We start from the raw sequence: 20,569 nt of genomic DNA, 5'->3' as shown, positions 1-20,569 counted from the left end.
GTAAGAGATCTAGGGAGATACATAGGATGGCATAGAGAGGAAGAGATGAAGAAAATTTGATATAGATCGTAAGATATATTAATAAAAATATAAGGAGATATACAGAGGATGAGAGGAATAAACATAAAAATGAATAAATACTTAAATGTTCCACACCTTTACGACGTACCTATTGCACACTAAGGTGCGATTGCTAGTAAATAATAAATTAATACCCATTCTGTCCGCAAGTAGACGCTTCTGTCGCATGGCATCATTATGTTGGCAAAACCGCGCACTAATTTATCGTGTCGATAAAATCCGTGTGGTATTTCTGCGATTCTGAATGGGCTTATTAAAATATAAATAATAAGGCTTGCCTCTTTCAAGCATGTCCAACTTAAAAACTACCCAAATCAAACAGTCTGGCGCCGTTAACCCTCGGCCTCCCGGCCGACTCCTGATCCTACTTTAAAAAACATTAGTAAGTGGTGGAAAAAAAGGCGGCTGCGGATCTAATCGATTCATTGCCGTCAGGGAGGAGGACATTCGCAGGAAATTAGGGAAGGACATTTGCAATTTTGGAGGACCATAAGAATTTTCAAGTGGCTTGAGATCAAATGGGCTAAAGTCAGAAGGTTTTGTTCATTTGCCCAATTCTTTGTTTTTCTGATTATAAATTTCGTTTGAATTCCATTTCTGTGGCTCTCCGTCAACGCTGCGAAGAAAGAGATTCTTTGTTAGGTTTGTTGCGTAGAAATGAGAATTCCCATCGCTCATCAGCGAAACTTCTTCAGAACTGCCAATCTAAAATACTGTTTCTTTGTATGGAAATTAGGGTCGAGTCTCCTTTTGCAGTGACCCTGTGCAAGAAAGTGCCTTTTTCTATTTTGATATGTGATTTTTTTGGAGCGATAAATGTAGTCAGTGAAGGTAACAATCTTTTCTTTGTCCATAGCTTTTTCACAGGTGTAAAAGGCATAAATTTGTTTTGGACAAGGAAGAAGATTCCAATACGAAATTGAAGGATTGTGGAAATTTTCATTTTTTTGATAAATAATAAAATTTTGGATTGTGCCAAACTGAAGAATTTGTCAGGGAGGAGGTGGATTTTGGCACCCAATCGATGAATTTTCGGAAGATTTGTGGGGCCGGAGGATTTTGGTGATACAGTTATAGATATTTTTAAATAAATTGTTGGGAAGAAGAATGATACCCGCAACCCATGTTATTTTCTTTGTTGGTCTGTTTCCTGTAATTTAACAAGGGTTCCTTTTTTGTACGTGGAAATTTGAAGTTCCTAAGTATGCATTTGGAGCAGTGGGACTGGCCAAGTGGAAAGATAAGAGGGGGACTTATATGAATGCATTTGAAGCAGTGAAACCGGGTGAGTGAAAAATAAGTGCGTGGCTACTGAAAGAAGGAATATTGTAAATATTGCTTTCTTAACAGCTTTGATTAAACAAAAAAGCCCTGAAACTTGCAAGAGTTCAAGACACATACTTGGATGCTAGATATCTAACCTTTTCAGGCTTGTATGAATTATATAGGTTTCTCTATCGACTAATTTGTTAAGGATACAGATCAGAGAATGAATGATTCGGAGGATGCCACTTTGAGGATGAATGTGTTAAGGCCCTTAGTACTCGACAGTTCAACACCCAGACTTAATTGGAGATCATCCTCTTGCAAAATGTCCTCTCTTTCTCCTCCATCTTCTTTACCAGAGATAAGTTCTACCAATGATATTGATAGAGTGACTTGTAACAAATTTGGGTTGTATGATGATACTGCAGAGGAAATCAGCAGAGACAGCGGGGTCTTAGGTTGCTGCTTTTTGGACTCACAAGGCAGGAAAATGAAACTTCTCTGCCCACCATTGAGAGCTCGCTCGTTCTCCAGTTATCATGATAAAGAGCAGACTTCAGATAAAACAGCTTTAGATTCCTCCGGAGTGTTTAAATTGCACTCAAAGTGCCATGATAAGGAATCCATCTCAGCAAACCCCAGGGATAACCCAGAAAAGTCAACAGTAGATGCCAATACTGGGACAGAGGTGAACATTGATTGGAATTCTGTGCGGGATGTTTCTCATAATGAAAAAAATAATGCCAAGGTTAGCAATATTTTCAGAGAGAATGAGGTGCTGGATGAGTCCGAGGATCGTATGGCACGATGTGACAAAGAATGTTCACAGATTCTTCCTTATCTGTTTTTAGGCAGTAGAACTGTGGCTCAGAAGCTTTCAACATTACACTACTGCAAAATTACCCACATTCTGAATTGTGTGGGTTCTATATGCCCAGAAAGTTTTCCAAATGATTTTTCATACCGGACACTCTGGTTAGAAGACAAACCAAATGAGGATCTCTCTTGCATTTTGTATGATGTTTTTGACTATATCGAGGAGATTCAAAGGCAGTCAGGTTCCAGGCTATTTCTACATTGTTGCCAAGGGGTTTCACGTTCTGTTGCACTTGTTATTGCATACTTAATGTGGAAAAAGCATAAATCATTTGATGACGCATATGCATTTGTCAAGGCAGCTAGGTGTGTTGCAAGCCCTAATATTGGTTTTGTTGTCCAGCTCATGCAATGGCAGTCAAAAATACAAACCTCTCCCGGTGTAAAGATTTTTCAAATGTATCGATTGGCTCCTTCCTCTTCATACAGGCCTCTACATTTAGTACCAAAAAGTGTAAACCACCCAAGTTTTTGGGCCCTTGATTCAAGAGGGGTCTTTATAATCCAGCTAGATAACAAGCTGTATATATGGAGAGGCGAGAAATCTGATCTAGACATGGCTGCAGCTGCAGATCGTTGTGCTTTCCAATTGCTGAGATATGAGCATGCAAAAGGGCCATTTATATCCTGCAGGGAAGGATTTGAGTCAGCAGAGCTCTGTGAAGCTCTTGGAATCAGCAACGCAGACTATACGCATTTGAAAAGGAAACAAGGAGAAATTTCTTTTTCATCTGAAGTGGGAGAAAAACTGGTTGCAGATTATGATACAGATTTTGAGTTGTTCTGGAAAGCAAAATTTGACGGGTTCTCATGCCTCCCGTCAATGGAGCAGGCATAACAGTCTCTTTGATAGATAAAGCTGAATATTTGGGGTTAGTGAAATACGGTGATAGCTGTGATAATTAATGACTTTGAAATGTGTTTTAAAAGTCATACATCAATTTAATGGAAAGTGTATCATTTCACTTATCATGAACATGCAAGAGAGATAACTCAGAGCTGAATGAACACATAAAAAAGGGTTACTTGGTCGGAGAGTTTACCGGTGGTGTCTAAAATGAAAAAATGTGCTGATAATAATTGAGGATAACATCCTGGTGAAAGTTTTAACGTGATGACCAATGATATTCTTTGTACATCTGTGGCAATGGTGAATGGATAAAGAACTTTTGAATGTCCTAGACACTCGTAAGTTATTTCCAAGTCTGGAATTTTACTCCAATTCTTGCATTTGTCCATTTAGTTATATTGAAATCACTCACATAAATAGTTCCAAGAAAGAGCTAATATACAAATAGTTGGCAGCTTTTCCCTTTTTTATAGAATACTGAAGTGGCACTCAAGGGAAGTGCCACGACCATTTATTATCACAGGATACTTTATCTACAGCTGATGTTCTGGCTCAAACATCCACTTCCAGGTTCTTGCAGTAAACCATAGTTTTCTATATTTGGCACTAGCCTCTTATCTACCTAGATTGATCATATTTAAAAAATTTGCATTCTCTTATTCATCTAAACTTAAAGTAAGACGAGTTGCCTACCTGATAAAACATTTTAGAGATTGTGCAAGCAACCTCTTCAGCAAAAAATTATACAAGTTATAGAATATAAATATTGGTAATTAGAACATATGCAATAAGAAGAAATGTTATACTACATGAAAAAATTATATTACAGAGACATCGGTCTAAACTAGATAGGTTTTGACTGTCATAAAGAAGGAAATTTCATGAATTTTTTTTGGCACAATTCCAGATTATAAACTATCTCTGCTTGTTTGAGCCTAGTAATCTTAAATTTTCAAGAAACACAGTCATTTTTCACATATTGTTTTTGATATAAAACATGAATTTTGGTTCATCACTCGTAGTCAACTGTAATGACTAAGATTGATGTGCAGTTTTCCAAATTACAAAATATTTCAATTTCTAGGCTCATCGTTTTGAATGTGCTAAACATCTTTGTCTCCCTTATAATCAATGAAAGATCACTGTTTAGAAGTAAAATAAATCATAGACATTATTAATGATTCAACTGAATTCTAAGATATTGTGCTTCTTGCAGTTTATCTTAGTGACTGTAAGTCATAATTCAATGACTAAGCCAATGGTTTAGGTCTGCTTGTGTCATCAAAAAGGACTTACGTAACTATGCTGGGCTCTTCGAATAAACCACAACCACAGGTGCACAGTTTACTTTAATTTGGCAGTAGTCAGGTAGAATTTTTGTGAATCATGAAAATTGGAACCTATTAGTTGCTGCATTACACTTTCTATTAGCAAAAACAGCATTGAAGGCAAAGAAAACAGTAAAGAAAGGGATTATATTAGCAGCAGTAGGTAAATAACTTAAATCTACAAAGCTCTATAGGTGTTAGAGATTTCGATGTATGAACGGAGTTTCAAACACTTTTTCGACTAAGCCTTGGTATGGCTAAGAATGCAAAGCTTTAGAAGATCTTTCAAAGAGAATGAGACAAATGCTGAAATCATGAAAAAATATAAATAATGATAAAAGGTATCAAGGATTTTTTTTTTTTCTTTCAAGAGAAAAGGAATTAATCTCCTTGGGAAAGCACAACCCCAAAGATATTGGATAGGAATCAAAACAAAAAGGGAAAGCAGATGGAAAACAATATCACAGATGCACAATGGTTAGATTATTAAGAACTTCTTTATGAACTATCTCAAGAGAAAAGTGGATCCCCCACAATTGACACTTCAACTGAGGTATTCTTAGTGGAAGATATTGAACAAAGCATAAAGAAGTTAGCAAGTGGCAAAGCTGAAGACATTGATAGGTTACTGTTGACACAAAAGCTTGCTCCTTTGCCTAAAGTCTTACCTAAAGGCAGCCTTGTTTAATAGGGAAACAATCTCGAAAGTGTGGGACTTTGCGACTTGAGATTGAGTCTTCGGAGAAGGCCAGTTTCCTTACTAGTAGGATACACCTAACTATTTCTTGAGAGGAAAAGGGAGAAGGAATGCATGAAAGCAAACTACGTAATTTAATCTAAGAGGAGGTGATATGTCAAATAGTATGTTCAATCTTATCTCTGCCCAAGAATGCACAGTTCACCAATACAACCCCAAAGTATACAAATTCAATCCTTGCTTAATCCAACAACCATATGTAGATCGAAAACCAAAAGAATGCTATAAGGAAGACACTTCATTTTATATCATTCAAAAAGCCAAGTAGATACAATCATACAATCAAGAAATGAAGACAATAGATTAACACAAAGGCAAGAAGGCATTGCACATTATATTAATGGAAGAAAGAGATACAACAAAGGAATATATTAACTCAGAGGCAAAAGGAAATTACAGTAGCAAAGCATAGACATACAATACTACAGAATCGGAGAAAAGATCGACCCTAAGAAGGGTTTCACAATTTGCTTTTATAGTGCAAGCATAACTCAGATAACTTCTACCCTAAGGCAAAACTCAACAAACTGCATTCAAGATTGTAGAGAACTATCATTGCAAATTTGGGAAAGATCTTATCATGGCACACATCTAGACGCAGGAAAATCACTTTTTCACCAAATAGAGCCTTGAGAAGACAAAGACGATAGCCATTATCGTTCTAATTGATTAGATGGATCACCAAGCGGTGATGGAGTGTCCCTTTACATTTATCAAGCATGGGGAATGATGAAAGTGGTTGAATGAGATCAAAAAGATCAGATCTGCCATCAAAGAGTTGCTTCCTTTGTTATCAACACGCCAAGTTAGCCATGTCATTGGTCAATTGGAGTCAACCCTCAGGCCTTGCCACGTGGACCAATCATACTCTATCATTCGGCCACCCTGCTAGCATTCAACTTATGTTTCATGTTTGACCGCCTGTGATCGCAGCTTTGCAACTACCTTTCTTCATTAGTTGTTATTCCTTGCGAAACCACGAATCAAAGCGTATCGCTACTTTGCAGCTTGTCCTTAACATCTTCTCTTAATTGCCATGATCAGGCAATAACGTAAAACTGGCATCTCGCAACATTGCCACTTAATATCCAACTAAGCATTTGATGCTTGTGACCGTGTGTAAACGGACTTAACTGCCGTTGCTTGCTCTCCACCTGAGTCGGCTGAGACACATGTTGCATCATTGTTATCTTGTTATATAAATTGAGCGTACAATTTTCCATAACAACATAGCGACATGCGTTGCTTTCTTTAGATCCAACGATAAAAAATACAACTGGGACCCCTCATGCATAGTTTAGCTCCTCGACCAATCAAGGACTGCCACCTTACCAAGGTCATCCATATGGCGCCATGCCGCAACTTAACCCAGGATTATCTTTAACTCATCGCAACCATGCAAATAGGAAGGGATGCATGATCGTAGTACTAACTGTGGTTCAAGCCATAGTTCTAGCGAAGCTGCGAGGATTCATTTGGTTTGCTTATTTCATGTTATCGCTGTTTTGTAGCTTGATTTTTTAACCCATTATTGACCACAACAACCATGCGCACAAGGTGATTCGTGACTTTGCTATCCTGACCATGGTTTACACTAAACTCCTTGCGATCATGCGAATGAGGAAGGGTCAACTTAAACCTTGAGTCAAGATCATAAGCCTGCGACCAAGTGATAAAGAGGGATCGCTACGTCGCCACTCATAACTGGATGTTAGCCTTCAAAACCGCAAAGCCACTTTGATCGCTAAAAATATTGTGTTGCACATTTGCACTTCTCTTGATGGTTAAGCCATAGACTGCAACCACTGGGCGATGAAGGGTAGTTGCACGATTGCGACTTGAGTCTCCAAGGGGATAAAGCATAAAAAACCTGAGACTTAGGATATAAATTGCAAACCATGTTTTAAATATATCTTTTATAACATTTGATCATTTTGAATATTTGAATAGATAACCGTTGGACATGTTTGACAGGCAAAACTCGAATTTTGGTGGGAGGGAAAATGTGGCTAACAGTGACCGTTATCACCAAGGTTCACGCCCTAGCTAAGCCTATACTTAGTCAACCTGTGAGACATGGGACTAATTTCAAATTGTAGGTACCTTATAATGAAAATAGACCTCTAGATTATGGACTGGTTTTCATTGATGAACTCCTATACTACTAAATCCTTGAAATGCAAAAGGATAAAGATTTTTAAAATGAAAATCTAAATGCTTTAAAGGTGATATGCCAATTATGGAACTTTCAGAACCCCTAACAGCTGCTCTTACAATATTATTCAAATAATGCCATATTTATTCACAACTCAATTATAACATTCCATACAGCTGTGCTTTCACATGAAAGTTCTAGTTTCAACACTTGTGTAAAGGAAAATCTGAGATATTCACAATTTTAATTTAATTTAAAACTAATAACTTAACCTATGAGTTGCATAAAGATGAAATTTCTTGTACTGAATTGAAGCTTTGAATGAGATAAAACTTAAGGGGTTTCTTGTAAGCCATAGAAATTAAATTATATTCAAGTGAACATCAGTAAGAACTAGACAATTGGAATTTATCAGCTGTGTTTGCTGTTTATCTTTCTTGCTGAAATTTTTTACTGTTCTTTTTTCGATTGACAGTTGCTGGGCGGAGTTAGTGTGGGCTCCAGATTTTGGTGAGCATTTGTAGACATTGTTGGATTGAGGTTTTTGTTGTTCGCATGGCACAGAGTGGGGTTTCTTCTGCGTTGGTAATGGTTGATGGATCTTTTCCTCAAGTGCATGCAAGTAGATCTAAATCATTTTATGTGGGAGAGAGCTCCAAGCTAAAACAAGTTAATGGATGTATTCCACGAAGTTAGGATTGCCTTGTTTTGGTTATTCTTTCGGATGCTGTGAGGGAGGACATTGAGAATTGGACCAAGCATGCATTGATATGTAAATTTCTTGGAGTATGGATATCGTTATCGGCTCTTGAGGTATGAATTCGACGTTCGTGGCAGGTGGATGGAGATATGGAGATCATGCTGGCTAGGAATATCTATTTCTTTGTACTGTTTTCTTGCATGTATGATTAGGATTGTGTTTTTGAAGGAGGTCCTTATTTTTACAACCATGTGGGGTTATTTGTTAAACCTTGGCATCCAGTGTTTAATTTTGCAGAGGATCTCCCCTCAAGAGTGCCAGTGTGGGTTTGCTTGCCACATCTTCCTCTTGAATTTTGGCAAGAAGACATTCTTCGTCAAATTGTGACTTTTCTTGGAAAGCCGAGTGCGATAGTGCATCAATCCTTGGATAAAAAGGTTATTTCTTTTGCTTGAATCTGTGTTGAAATTGATTTGAGTAGCCCATTACTAGATTCTTTGGGGATTTGTCTTGGGTCTTCTTCCTGGGTGCAACAATTGGATTATGAATCCCTCCCCTTTCAGTGTCGAATATGTCATGAGTATGGTCATTTGCAACATCACTGCCCTCCAGCTTCAGCTTCTAAGGGGGTTGATGGTTTTGTTGTTGATAACACCGGTGGCCAGACGAATAATGCAGGAAAAGGAAAAGATCAGATGGATAATTCAGCCAAGGGGAATATTCAAGTGGGTAATGCAGGTAAAGGAAAAGCTCAAGTGACTGATGTAGGCCCAGAAAAGGATGTCTTTATTTTTGTTCACCCACAAGCTAAGGGATGTGGACAGAAAAGACCCTTTAAAGATTGGCAAGTTGATTCTGGTTTTAATTGATTCGAGGTGCTTGATAGTATGGCCTTAGAGGAGGGTATGCCTCCTAACCTCTCTTTTGATCTGATTGGCTCAAATGGGGGAGTTCTACCTTGTGAATCTTGTGTGGCTTCCCTGATGGTGGTTCATCAGTAGAGTGAGGTACCTACTGCTCTTGAATTTGGAGCTTTGGTGATTTTGGTTGTGCCTCAGGATAATGACATAGTTTTGGCAGACTTGGTTAAGGATGTGCTGGCATCTGGGAAGGATAAGGGGTCTCCTCTACCTTTTGGTTTGATGCAAAGACCTTTTAAATGGGTCTCTTTTACTCCTTTAAAGAGTGGGCATAAAAAGGATAAGGAGAATATCAAAATAGTAGGAGATGTGTTGATAGATTTTGGGGCTGTAAAACCCTTGGATGCTCATTTCCCCCCACTCTACTCAGTGATGATTATTCTCTCATGGAGTGTTTAGGGGTTGAATAGCATCCCTAGACAAAAGGCTAATCACAAGTTGGTGATTGATCATTGTCTAGATATCTCTTGTGTCCAGGAGACTAAGCTTTTAGTTGAGTCTTTGGTTCGGTGTGCCCCTAGCATTTGGCCTCATGGACAGTGCTAGTGTGTTGGTGCCATGGGGAGTGCTGGTGGTTTGGCTGTCTTTTGGGAACCATGGAAAATCTCTCCTCTTGGTTGAATATCTTCTCACTTTGCCCTTTCTATGGTGGCCTCTTCTTTGGATTCTGGTGAGGTGGTTCTAATTACTAATGTCTATGCACTTGTGGACTATGTGGGAAAGGAGGGACTTTGGTCACACATTCAGTATGTAAGAAATTATCATCCTTAAGGGCCCATTTGGCAACGAGAATACTGCTAGAATAGACGTTTATTTTGAAAATTTATGAATCCTTCGTTTGGGTCCATTAGTTAGGAATAGCAAATAGGCATACAATAGGAATACATATTCCATTTATGCCCAAAATTGGAGTATTTCAATTCCACCTAAATAGGTGGAATTGGAATACTTATTCCTATTCCATATTTTACTTTGCTAAAAAACACAATTTTGGATCCGTGACAAAAATTGTGCTGCTCATTTTTGTGATTTTTTTCACACTTGATATTTTTATCAGGTAAAGAAGTCAACATATTTCTCATTTTTCATTGCAGTTGTAGGGTTTTAGCAGCTCCTTGCTAGGGATTTCATTCTCCTCTAGGCAAAATGCGGGGATTTGTGCACCACCATTTTTTGGAATTTGATTTTGTGCATCTTAAGTTGTCTGGTAGATTGCATTATGTTGTTTTTGTGTTCTTCATGGTTTTAATGGTTGTAATCAGCAGGTACACATTGCTTACAATTTTTTATTCTTTTTCATATTTAATATGTGGGCTTTCTCAAGCGTTAGCAAGGTTTTTGCACTGTCATGACTATTCAGATCTGTTGACCTCCTTGTTTCAATTTTAGTTGCCGAGTTAAATTAAATTGTTGTTCATAAATTTGTGTGAATCAATTTTGATTAGTTTTTTAATTGAAATCGAAATATTTGGGATTAAGATTATTTTTTTTTTTTTTGAATTTTCCAGAGCTTGTGAAATCAAAGACTCAGTATATCAGCTTTAGTTGGCAAGCATTAAACAACAAAAACTATACACTGTACAATTTGAGGGCTAGGTAGTACTGTCAAACAGAGAATAGGAATACGTATTCTCATTTTGTATTCTTAGATTAACAAATCCAGAATATGTATTTCTATTCCTACAGCGAAACGGACCCTAACATCCTTGGGTTTTAGCAGGAGATTTTAATTTAGTTCTAAGTCTTGAGGAGAAGAGTGGTGGTTTAGCTATTACAAAGTAATTGGAAAATATTTTCTTGTTATTAACAGAGACTGAGAGGTCTATATATATAAAAGAATAAAGTGATGTTCCATTAGGACACGATCGTAAAGAATAGAAATATTCTATTCTAGCCAAAAGAAAGCTAAAGAAAGCTAACAAATAACTACAACTAACTAAATATTAGAAACATTCTAATATTTACAGTAGATTACAAATAGATAACCATTAACTAATAATAGAAGCTTATCTATTATCATAATACCCTCCCTTAATGGTTAATCTATCTACAACACCAAGTTGTCAAAAAGCGTAAAAGGTAGATTTTGTCTGCTCAAAGTGCTTTGCATAGTTCGCTGTGGGTTGTGAACTAGATTGCTCAGATTAAGACCAACTTGAGTTGAGTTGTAGTACCCAAAACTACCTTATCACTGTCGCAATATTTGAAGATGGTTAGCATCCATTGTTTCCACGTGCCATAATTGCGACTGTTGAACTTGTGATTTCCCTTGAGCAAAATATTAGATAGAGATGCCATAGCACATTTTTAAATAAAAAAGTGTGAATCTGTGAAGGCACGTACTTCGAGGCAAAAAAAGAAGACCCAAAAAATGAAGAGGTACCTAGAAGAGAGCTTGAAAAACCCAAGAAGAATATGTTGGTGGTTTCTTGATTTGTTGGCTCGAAAATCGAGGCACCCGTAAAAATCGGACGACAACCTAGTTGACCTCTCAAAAAACCCACCAAGAATATGCAAAAAGATTTTTGATCTGGTACTAAAAAATTAGGGTTTCAAACAAAAACGATCTTGGCTGCAAAAAAGCTTCAAAATAATGGCAAATTTGCAGAAATAACAACAAATTCTGGGCATGAATCAAGACTAGAGGTTTGTAAAAGCTCTAGATGCCTCCAAATAGGCGAAAAGTGACCACCCTTTTAAAAAAAATTTGGAAAAAACAACCACAAAACAGGCATGCAATTTTTATAGAAATTTGGATGTGAGTGGCATAAAAATTTGGGCGTGAGTTGCAAAGAAATGGTACCCAACAGACCTCCATGTAAACAATAGAAAATAACCCTCAATTTTCAGAGGATTCAATCACGCTAGTTGCAAATAGAAGGGTGCGATTTTGCAGACCAGAAAAAATTGCAGGTCATAGACAAAAGGGTGCAATTTTTTGGTGGAAAACCCTAGTCGAACCGGAGGTTTTGGAAGCAAATATGCATGAAAATAATTTCAAAAATAAAAGGCAGATAATTTCAACCAAAAAATTATATTTATTTTTCAATTTTTTTTTGGAGTATTGGCTCTGATACCATATTACGAAGTAATTGGAAAATATTTGCTTGCTATTAATAGAGATAGAGAGGTCTATATATACAAAATAAAGCGATGTTTCCTTAGGAAACGATCTTAAATAATAGAAATACTCTATTTTAGCTAAAAGAAAGGTAACAAATAACTACAACTAACTAAATATTAGAAACATACTAATACTTACAATAGATTACAAATAGATAACCATTAACTAATAATAGAAGCTTATCTATTATCGTAATATTAGCTTGGTTGGGGCCTTCCTCTGATCTTTGTCAAAATATTGATATGTTGCATCTTTCTGATATCAAGCTAGCTAATGGGCTATTTCCCTGGAATAATAGAAGATTTGGGGCTGATGCTATCTCTGAACGTTTGGATAGGTTCTTGGTTTCCTGCTTTTGGGTTAGTGGCTCTCTTACTCTCTTTTGAAGTTTTGGACTGGCGGGGTTCTAATCATTAGCCATTTAATCTTTCTGCTACTTGAGTGATTATTCCTAAGAATCCTTTGTTCAAGTTTCAGTTGATGTGGCTTTCGAGACTCCTCTCTTTATGATCGTTTGGTTGGTTGGTGGAGAGATGGAGAGATGGTGCCCCTGCCTACGGTATTGCTATGTATTCTTTCTCTAAAAAGCTTTAATATGTTAAAAGGCAGCTCAAAAAATGGAATAGAGAATGTTTTGAGATTCTTCATACCATGAAAGGGAAAGCTCACGAGCGTCTTGGTGTCATTACCAGGCGGATTAGGGATCTTGGGTTCTTTGAGGCTTTGGGTAACGCTGAATCCCTTACCTTTAAAGATCTAGAGGAATGAAAACTTCGTGAGGAAATATTACCAGGATGCAAAAAGCCTTTTTCCATAAAACGGTGCTCCAAGAGGGTGATAGGAACACCGCCCCTTTTCATAAAACGGTGCAATCTTGTCGGAATCAGAGCTATTTTTCTTCTTTGGTTAACTCTCTTCATCTGTCTTCCTTGCCTGCTTTGTTTGAGGAGGCCACTAGGTACTTTTTTGCCCAATTTTCTGAGGACTCTCCCTTGCATTAAATGAAGAGACTATTATTTTGTCTTGTATTCCCTCCCTTGTTACCCAAGAAATGAATGATTTTCTTATGTGACCGCTCTCTTTGGCTGAGTTGGAGGAGGTGGTCTTTGGTATGCATAGAGGAAAAGCCCTTGGCCCTGATGGTTTCCCTCTTGAATTCTTTGAAGAATTTTGGTATATTATTAATTAGGATTTGTTGGAGGTGGTTAGGGAAGCTTTTTTTAGAAAGTAGGTACTCTGAGACTTGAATTCTACCTTCTTGGCTCTTATTCCGAAAAAATATGGGGCTAATCAATTGGAGTTTTTTAGGCCAATTGCTTTGTGTAATGTGGTCCACAAAGTTATTACTAAGTTGATTGCTGAGAGGCTCAAAAGGTGGCTTCCTACTATTATCTTAGAAGAACAAGGAGGTTTTGTTGCAAGAAGACAAATTTTAGATTGGGGTTGTTATTGCTACGGAAGCTATTTACTCTATGGCTAGTTCAAGGGAGCAATCTATGTTTATTAAGTTGGATATGGCCAAGGCCTATGATAGAGCTAAATGAAGTTTCCTCAAGAATATTCTTCTTGCCTTTGGCTTTAGCCCAGAGTAGGTAAGTTGCACTATGAGCTGCATTAATATTGCATCTTTCTCTGTTCTTCTTAATGGTCAACTTTCCCAGTTATTTGGTGCCTATAGGGGTTTGCGCCAGGGTGATCCTCTCCCTCCCTATCTCTTTATTATTATGGTTGAGGGCCTAGGGAGATTCATCAAGTATCAGGTTTCTCAGAATTCTATTCATGGTTGGCATTTGGATAATGGGTTACCCTCACTTTCTCACGTTCAATTTGTTGATGACACTGCTCTTGCGGGTATTGCTAGGGCCTAGGAAGTTGAGGCTATTTGACATACTCTTGACATTTATTTGGTGGCGTTAGGCCAGAAAATTAATGAACATAGGTCCTCTATATATATTTTTAAAACTCTTGAAGCTATTCAATGGAGGATTGCTAATATCCCGTGGTTTCAGATTGGGTTGCTACCTTTGACATATCTCGGTATTCCTATCGCTGTATCTAGGCAACCACGTCTCTTTTGGTAGGATCTGCTTAACAAGCTTTGGGAGAAGGTAAATAATTGGACTCATAGATGGCTTTCTAGGTAAATAATTGGACTCATAGATGGTTTTCTAGGTAAATAATTGGACTCATAGATGGCGTTCTATTGCTGTTTGGGTTACTCTTCTTCAATTTGTTATTCAGGCTCTTCCTATTTATAGGAGCATGGTTTAGGCTGCTCATGTGTACTTTCTCAAGGAGTTTGATGCTATTTCTTGGCAATTTCTTTGGAGTGGTAATTTGTGTAATTCTAAATGGAGTTTAATCAATTGGGAGACTGTTTGTTGGCCTAAGAAGAAGGGCGGTCTTGGGTTGCGCTCTACTATCTTAAGTAGCCAAGCTTTGACTGCTAAACTTTATCGGCATTGGTGTTTAGGACAAAATCAACTTTGGGCCGGTATAATCATTCAAAATTATTTCAGGGGTGCTAATCCACACTCTATTTCCTCTCTTCCTTTAGAAGGTCATGGTTCTATGGTATGGTAGGCTTTTAAGAATGGTGCTCAGTTAGTTAAGAGAGGTCTTTTTTGGATATGTAAGGAGGCTTTGAGGCTTTGCTTTGGTCTGATGCTTGGGATGCTAACCCTCCTATCTTGTCTATGTACCCTCATCTTCAGATTCTTTGCTATTCTTTTCTTGCTCCTGGATGGGATAAAGTGGTTCATTATAAGGTCCCTTATCATTTGGGCCTTGCTGTTGGCTATAGATGGAAGGACTCTTCACATTGGCCACTTGGGGGCTTAGAAGAGGATTGCCTGTAAGTCTCGAGGATTTTGGCTTCTAGAGAGTGTTAATCTTTGTTGGGGCCAAATGTTTTGGTTTGGGGTGGTGCTCTATCTGGTAAATACTTTGTTTTTGCCGGGTACTAGGAGCTTACTAGACATTATTGGGAGATGATATGGTGCCTTGGTGGAAACATGTTTGGAATACATTTTCTTGGTCCAAATGTAATTTCTTCATGTGGCTAGTGGCTCACAACCGGTGTCTTACGTGGGATAATCTTTGTAAACGTGGATTTCAAGGCCCCTCATTCTGCGTGTTGTGTGATAATGGAGAGGAGTTTATCTCCCACCTTTTCTTCCATTGTTCCTATTCTACGTAGATTTGGTACCTTTGGTGGAATGCTTGGTGTTGTCCTTGTAGGCATGCTTCCTCCTTGTTTGTTTTCTAGTACTGCTTTGGGAGTGCCCCCACTAAAGCCTTTTTCTTTAGGCTGCGTGGGTTGCTGGTCCTTCATTCATTCTTTGACATATTTGGTTGGAGAGGAACAAGAGAATCTTTCAAAATGTCCGTACCGGATTTATGCAACTTTGGTGGAAGATTTCTCACTCTCTGCATGAGACAATTCAGGTTAAGTGTGTATTAGATCGGGGTATGGATCCCAATGATGCTACCATCTACAATAGCCTCAATTTTCATCTTTAGGGAGGGGTCGCAGGGGCTTCTGGTCAAATGGTTGCATGGTTTGCCTAGACAACATAGGCGACAGATGAAGTGAAAGGTGAATCGTGATGGCCATTGGATTACTCCTCTTGGAGTTCTAAAAGTCAACATTGACGGTTCTTCCAGGGGGAATTTGTTCTTGTTGGCATTGGGGGAGTGGCTCGTTGTAGTTCTAGCGAGGTTCAATTTCTTTTCTTGGTGCATAAGGGTTGTCTTACTAACAATCTTATGAAGGTGCTGGCCGTTTTACATGCTGTGGAACAATGTTGTTGAGGGGATGGCGTAGGATTATCTGTGAGTCTTGACTCCCAAGTGGTGGTGAACTTGCTTACCTTGCAAGTGCTTGTGATGTTAGTTGGCCTCTGGCTTTAGTTGTCAATTAGACTCTTCTCTTTTGTACAAATCTGGACTCTGTTTGCTTTAATTACATCCCTCGGGAGTGGAATGGAATTGCGGGTTGCTTGGCTAAATGGGCTTCTGATCATGTGCAAGATTGGAATGTTATGGATAGGGGGAAATTACCCCCTGAATTATGTCGTGAAATTGACGACCTTGTTGATCAGGATACAGCTCTTTGCTGAGCTCTCCCTTTTGTATCTCTTCGTGTCTTAATAAATTTTTTACCCCTCTTTTAATTAGTAAGAACAAGACAATATGAGAAAGAAGATGCTGCTTTCATTGAAAATAAAGGAGACATTTTTTTGTTACAAGTCAGAAAGTATGTTTTGAAACTAAAAATCTTTGTGAAATCTGAGTTTCAATTTTTCAATACAATTATGCCCTTGCTGAAGCAAAATGGTAGAAAAGAAAGAGCTGGAGAGGATCCTTAAAATCCGGGAGATGGAAAAGTAAGGTGCTATTAGAAGTTTTCAAGGTCGTTTATCTCTGGAAAGTCCCAAAAACAAGAGGCAAAAACGAAGAAAACTTGTTAAATATGGTCTGAAAAGTTTCCCCGAGTGGGGGCAGAACTTTGTAGAAGCTCTAATTGATGTACAACTGCTGCACTTGGCTTCTTCCACTTTTTTGACCTCAACTAATGTGTAACTTGTCAATGTTTTATAACTAGAATATAAGAATGCAATAATTAGAAATACAATAATTGCTGACACAACTATTATCCTAAGGAAAAACCACCCTCTTCTAAGGGAAACATCCTAGCACACCAAAGGTAGTTCCTTTACTCTGATCTCAAATCAAAGACAAGATTTATGCTTTTGATTGATGTCTTCTCACAGTCATTCAATAAGTTGCTGTGTACATAGTACCACAGAAAAACAATGCCGCTTAAATTTTGAGTACATAGAACAACAAACATAATGTTGTCTCACTGCTGAGTGATCTCCAAATCACATAAGAGAAGGGAAGTCACATATAGTGAGGATGTCTCACGTATGAATACCAAAATGTGATAACAAGTTTATAGAGCATATACACTCTGCAGAACTTAAATACCACCAGAGTTCTGTGTCTCAAAAATGATCAATACAAAACTGTCTTTATTTTCTAATATACATTGAACTTGAAGGCGATAATAATTATGACAAAATTGTAACTTGTGATAAATGCATAGATACACAATAAACGACACACTATCTTAATCAATTTGCCGTTACAAATTGTGAACCACCACATATAGAAACGAAACTGTACAAACTTAAAGCCAATGGTGCTGTGAAGGAAGATGAGTCGATAGAGGTAGAAAAACTGATGACATCATTATTACAAAGTAATTGGTAAAATAATTGCTTGTTATTAAAAGAGATCGAGAGGTCATTATATGCAAAAGAATGGAACGATGTTTCCTTAGGAAACTATCGTAAATACTAGAAATATTCTATTCTAGCTGAAAGAAAGCTAAAAAAGCTACAGCTAACTAAATATATACAATAGATTACCATTAACTAATAATAGACGATTATCTAATATCGTAGTACCCTCCCTTAATGGTTAATCTATCTATAACACCAAGCTGTCCTTTGAATTTGACAAACTTATCAAGACCAAGAGGCTTGGTGAGAATGTTTGTAGTCTGATCTGTGGTAGGAACATACTGCAAATCTATTGTCTCGTCTTCAACCAGCTATTGTATGTGGTGATAGTGAACATCCACATGCTTGGTTCGTTCATGGAAGATTGGATTTCTGGCTAACTTGATAACACCTTTGTTATCAACAAACATAGTAGTCAGTCTGGCTGGTGACATTTGCACATCCCCAAGCATTTGACGAAGCCAAACAACTTCAACATCTTGCCTTAACAGTCGCTCTATATTTGGCCTCTGTAGAGGAGAGAGAAATTGCTTGCTGCTTCTTACTGGTCCACGTGACTGCACTAGATCCCAAACTGAACACATATCTAGAAGTTCACTTTTTATCATCAACAGAGCCTGCCCAATTTGAATCTGTGAACCCAGTGAGTCTAGGATTAGAACTTCGAGAGTATGAAAGTCCATAATTTGAAGTGCCCTTCACATAACAAAGCACACGCTTTGCGGCCATCCAATGATCAGCCTTAGGAGCTGTCATAAAGTGTGAGATATAGCTGATTGCGAAGCTGATATCAAGCCTAGTAGCAGAGAGGTAGATGAGGCTGCCTACTAGTTGGTTGTATTTAGTATCATCAACAAAAGGAGAATCTGACTTTGTGGATAACTTGAGACCTTTCTCCATAGGTGTAGATGCAAGCTTGCAATCCCACATATGAAATTTGTCTAATAGAGCCCTGACATATTTGGAACGACAGATGAATATACCAAAAGACTGTTGCCAAACCTCAACACCTAGGCAATAATGCACGAGCCCAAGGTTAGTCATATCAAAAGATTGGCATAAATTTTGTTTGATTCCCTGAATCAAAGATACCAAACTGCTAGTGATGATCAAATAACCAAAAAATTAACTAGAAGGATGATGTCACTGTTAGTAGTCATGATGTACAAATTTGAGTTTGAAGAACTCGTCTTGAAGCTTGATCACTTAGGTACTTATCAATTTTTTTGTACCATGCCCGAGGGGCCTACTTTAAGCCATAGAGAGCTTTTACCAATTTGAGAACTTGATGGTCTTTACCAACAATCTTTAAACCAGGAGGTTGTGTCATGTAGACCTCTTCATGATGATCACCATTCAGGAAAGTACTCTTGATGTCCATCTGATGGACCTTCCAATCAAACTGTGCTGCCATGACTAGGACTAATTTGATGGTGCTCATCTTTGCAGTAGGAGCAAAAGTCTCCTCATAATCAATGCCCTGATGCTGAGAAAAGCCCTTCGCAACTAAATGAGCTTTGTACTTATCCAAAGTACCATAAGATTTGTATTTGATTTTGTAAACCCATTTGCAGCCAATGGGTTTCTTCCTTGGTGGAAGATCACAAAGGACCTAGGTGTTATTCTTCAGTATGCTCTGGTGTTCAGATGTTGTGGCCTGTTTCTATTCTGGAATTCCTTTAGCTTTAGAGTATGTTTGAGGTTCAAACACATTGTGAATGTTGGCCATGAGAGCAAAGTTAACAGAGTTTGTGGGTTTTCTCTTTTTCCGAGCAGTTCTCCCATCAATGAGCTCATCATTACAAAGATTAACAAGTGTCTTAGCCCACTACTTAGGCCAGAGAGGAGAACGACCAACATTAGTATAAGGAGATGCTTGTTGATCAGGGTCCTCATCAAAAGAATTAGGATCAAACTTAGGTGAAGCATCTACAAATCGAGGTGATTCTATAGGAGAAGATGGAGGTGTCTATATAGGGATCATTGGTATAATTGGAGTTGTAGGAGTTACTAGAGCCCTCCCATCAGGTGGACTTAATGGAAGTCTAACTCCCAAATCATGAGCCTTCATAAACTGGTCGGCTGGATTAGGAACAGGAGAAATAGGCATGAAAGGTCCTTGCTGCTCATCAAAGACTACATCACGACTGTAGATGAGACGAGATGTCTCAGTGTCGATCAAGTGGTAGGCTTTGTGAAGAGTACTGTACCCAATAAGCATGAGTTTCTGACTCTTGGCATCCAACTTGGTGTGTGACACATCAGAGATCTAAACAAAAGCAAGGGAGCCAAAAACCTTCAGGTGATTGATTATGGGGTTGTGACTTGATCAGGCCTCTTTTGGAGTTTTACCTTTGATCGCCACTGTGGGTGCCCAGTTCAAAAGATAAACTGCAGTGTTAACTTTTGCTCAAAACTTCTTCGGAACATGTCTGTGTTCGAGCATGGATCGAGCCATCTCGGTGATTGTTTTGTTCTGACATTCAACTACATTGTTCAGTTGTGGTGTGTGGGGTGTTGTTAACTGACGTTTGATGCCATGAGTATCCAAGAAGCTAGAGAAATAATTAGGACAAAATTTCCCCCCATTGACTGATCTAAGAGTAATAATAGATTTCCTAGACTCTTTTTCAACTAAAGGTTTAAATTTCTGAAATATAGGAAATGCATCTAATTTCTTTTTAAAGAAATACACCCACGTTTTTCTACTGAAATCAATCAACAAACAACAAAAAATACTTGGACCCAAGAATAGAAGGAGTGGCCATAGGGCCGCAGATATCGGCATGAACAAGCTAAAGTACCTGAGAAGTGTGCCATGAATCACCACTTCTAAAAGGTGTGTGATGTTGCTTCCCAACCTAGCATGCACCACAAATTCTAAGCTGTTGAGTCTGAATCTTTGGCGATCAAAGAACAAGGTCATCTCGAGGAAGTTGTGAGAGATAATGCACATTTAAATGCCCATATCGCTGATGCCAAAGTGTGTTAACAAAAAACTGCCAAGCAGCCATAGCTAAGTCCCGAGAATCACTAGAATCAGTAAGTTGGAAAAGACCATGATCCTCAAGACCCACTGCAACAATAGACTGAGTCGCCCTATTAGTGATGGTACATTGAAGTGAACTGAAGGTGACATCCAACTGTGGAGAATGTTGTAGCAACTAACTGATTGGGAGTAGATTTAGTTTCATCCCTGGAAT

General features: G+C 38.2%; 1 protein-coding gene and 1 long non-coding RNA gene across 3 annotated transcripts in view; both read left to right on the top strand.

The window, feature by feature from the left end:
* The first annotated feature begins 293 nt into the window (after positions 1-293).
* LOC149580242 (protein-tyrosine-phosphatase MKP1-like) lies at positions 294-3,445 on the top strand. Of its 2 annotated transcripts, none has more exons than XM_089790019.1 (2): positions 294-617; positions 938-3,445. In XM_089790019.1, exon 2 carries the CDS (start codon positions 1,571-1,573, stop codon positions 3,059-3,061), a length of 1,491 nt encoding a protein of 496 aa, XP_089646145.1. In that variant the 5' UTR covers positions 294-617; positions 938-1,570; the 3' UTR covers positions 3,062-3,445. The 2 variants fall into 2 exon arrangements, with proteins under 2 accessions (XP_089646145.1, XP_089646149.1); XM_089790023.1 differs by having other exon boundaries at positions 337-617; positions 818-3,445.
* LOC149580241 (uncharacterized) overlaps positions 3,274-20,569 on the top strand; it is a 52,373-nt gene continuing 35,077 nt past the window's right edge. Inside the window, exon 1 of the long non-coding RNA XR_016353450.1 lies at positions 3,274-3,411. This is a non-coding gene — a long non-coding RNA (uncharacterized LOC149580241). The remainder of the gene's footprint in view (positions 3,412-20,569) is intronic.

This window comes from Cupressus sempervirens, chromosome 1 (assembly GCF_028749045.1).
Source record: "Cupressus sempervirens isolate cs-2001-9-10 chromosome 1, ASM2874904v1, whole genome shotgun sequence".
NCBI lineage: Eukaryota > Viridiplantae > Streptophyta > Pinopsida > Cupressales > Cupressaceae > Cupressus > Cupressus sempervirens.
Note: the sequence above shows the minus strand (reverse complement) of the source record. Positions and strands in the feature narration are given on the sequence as shown.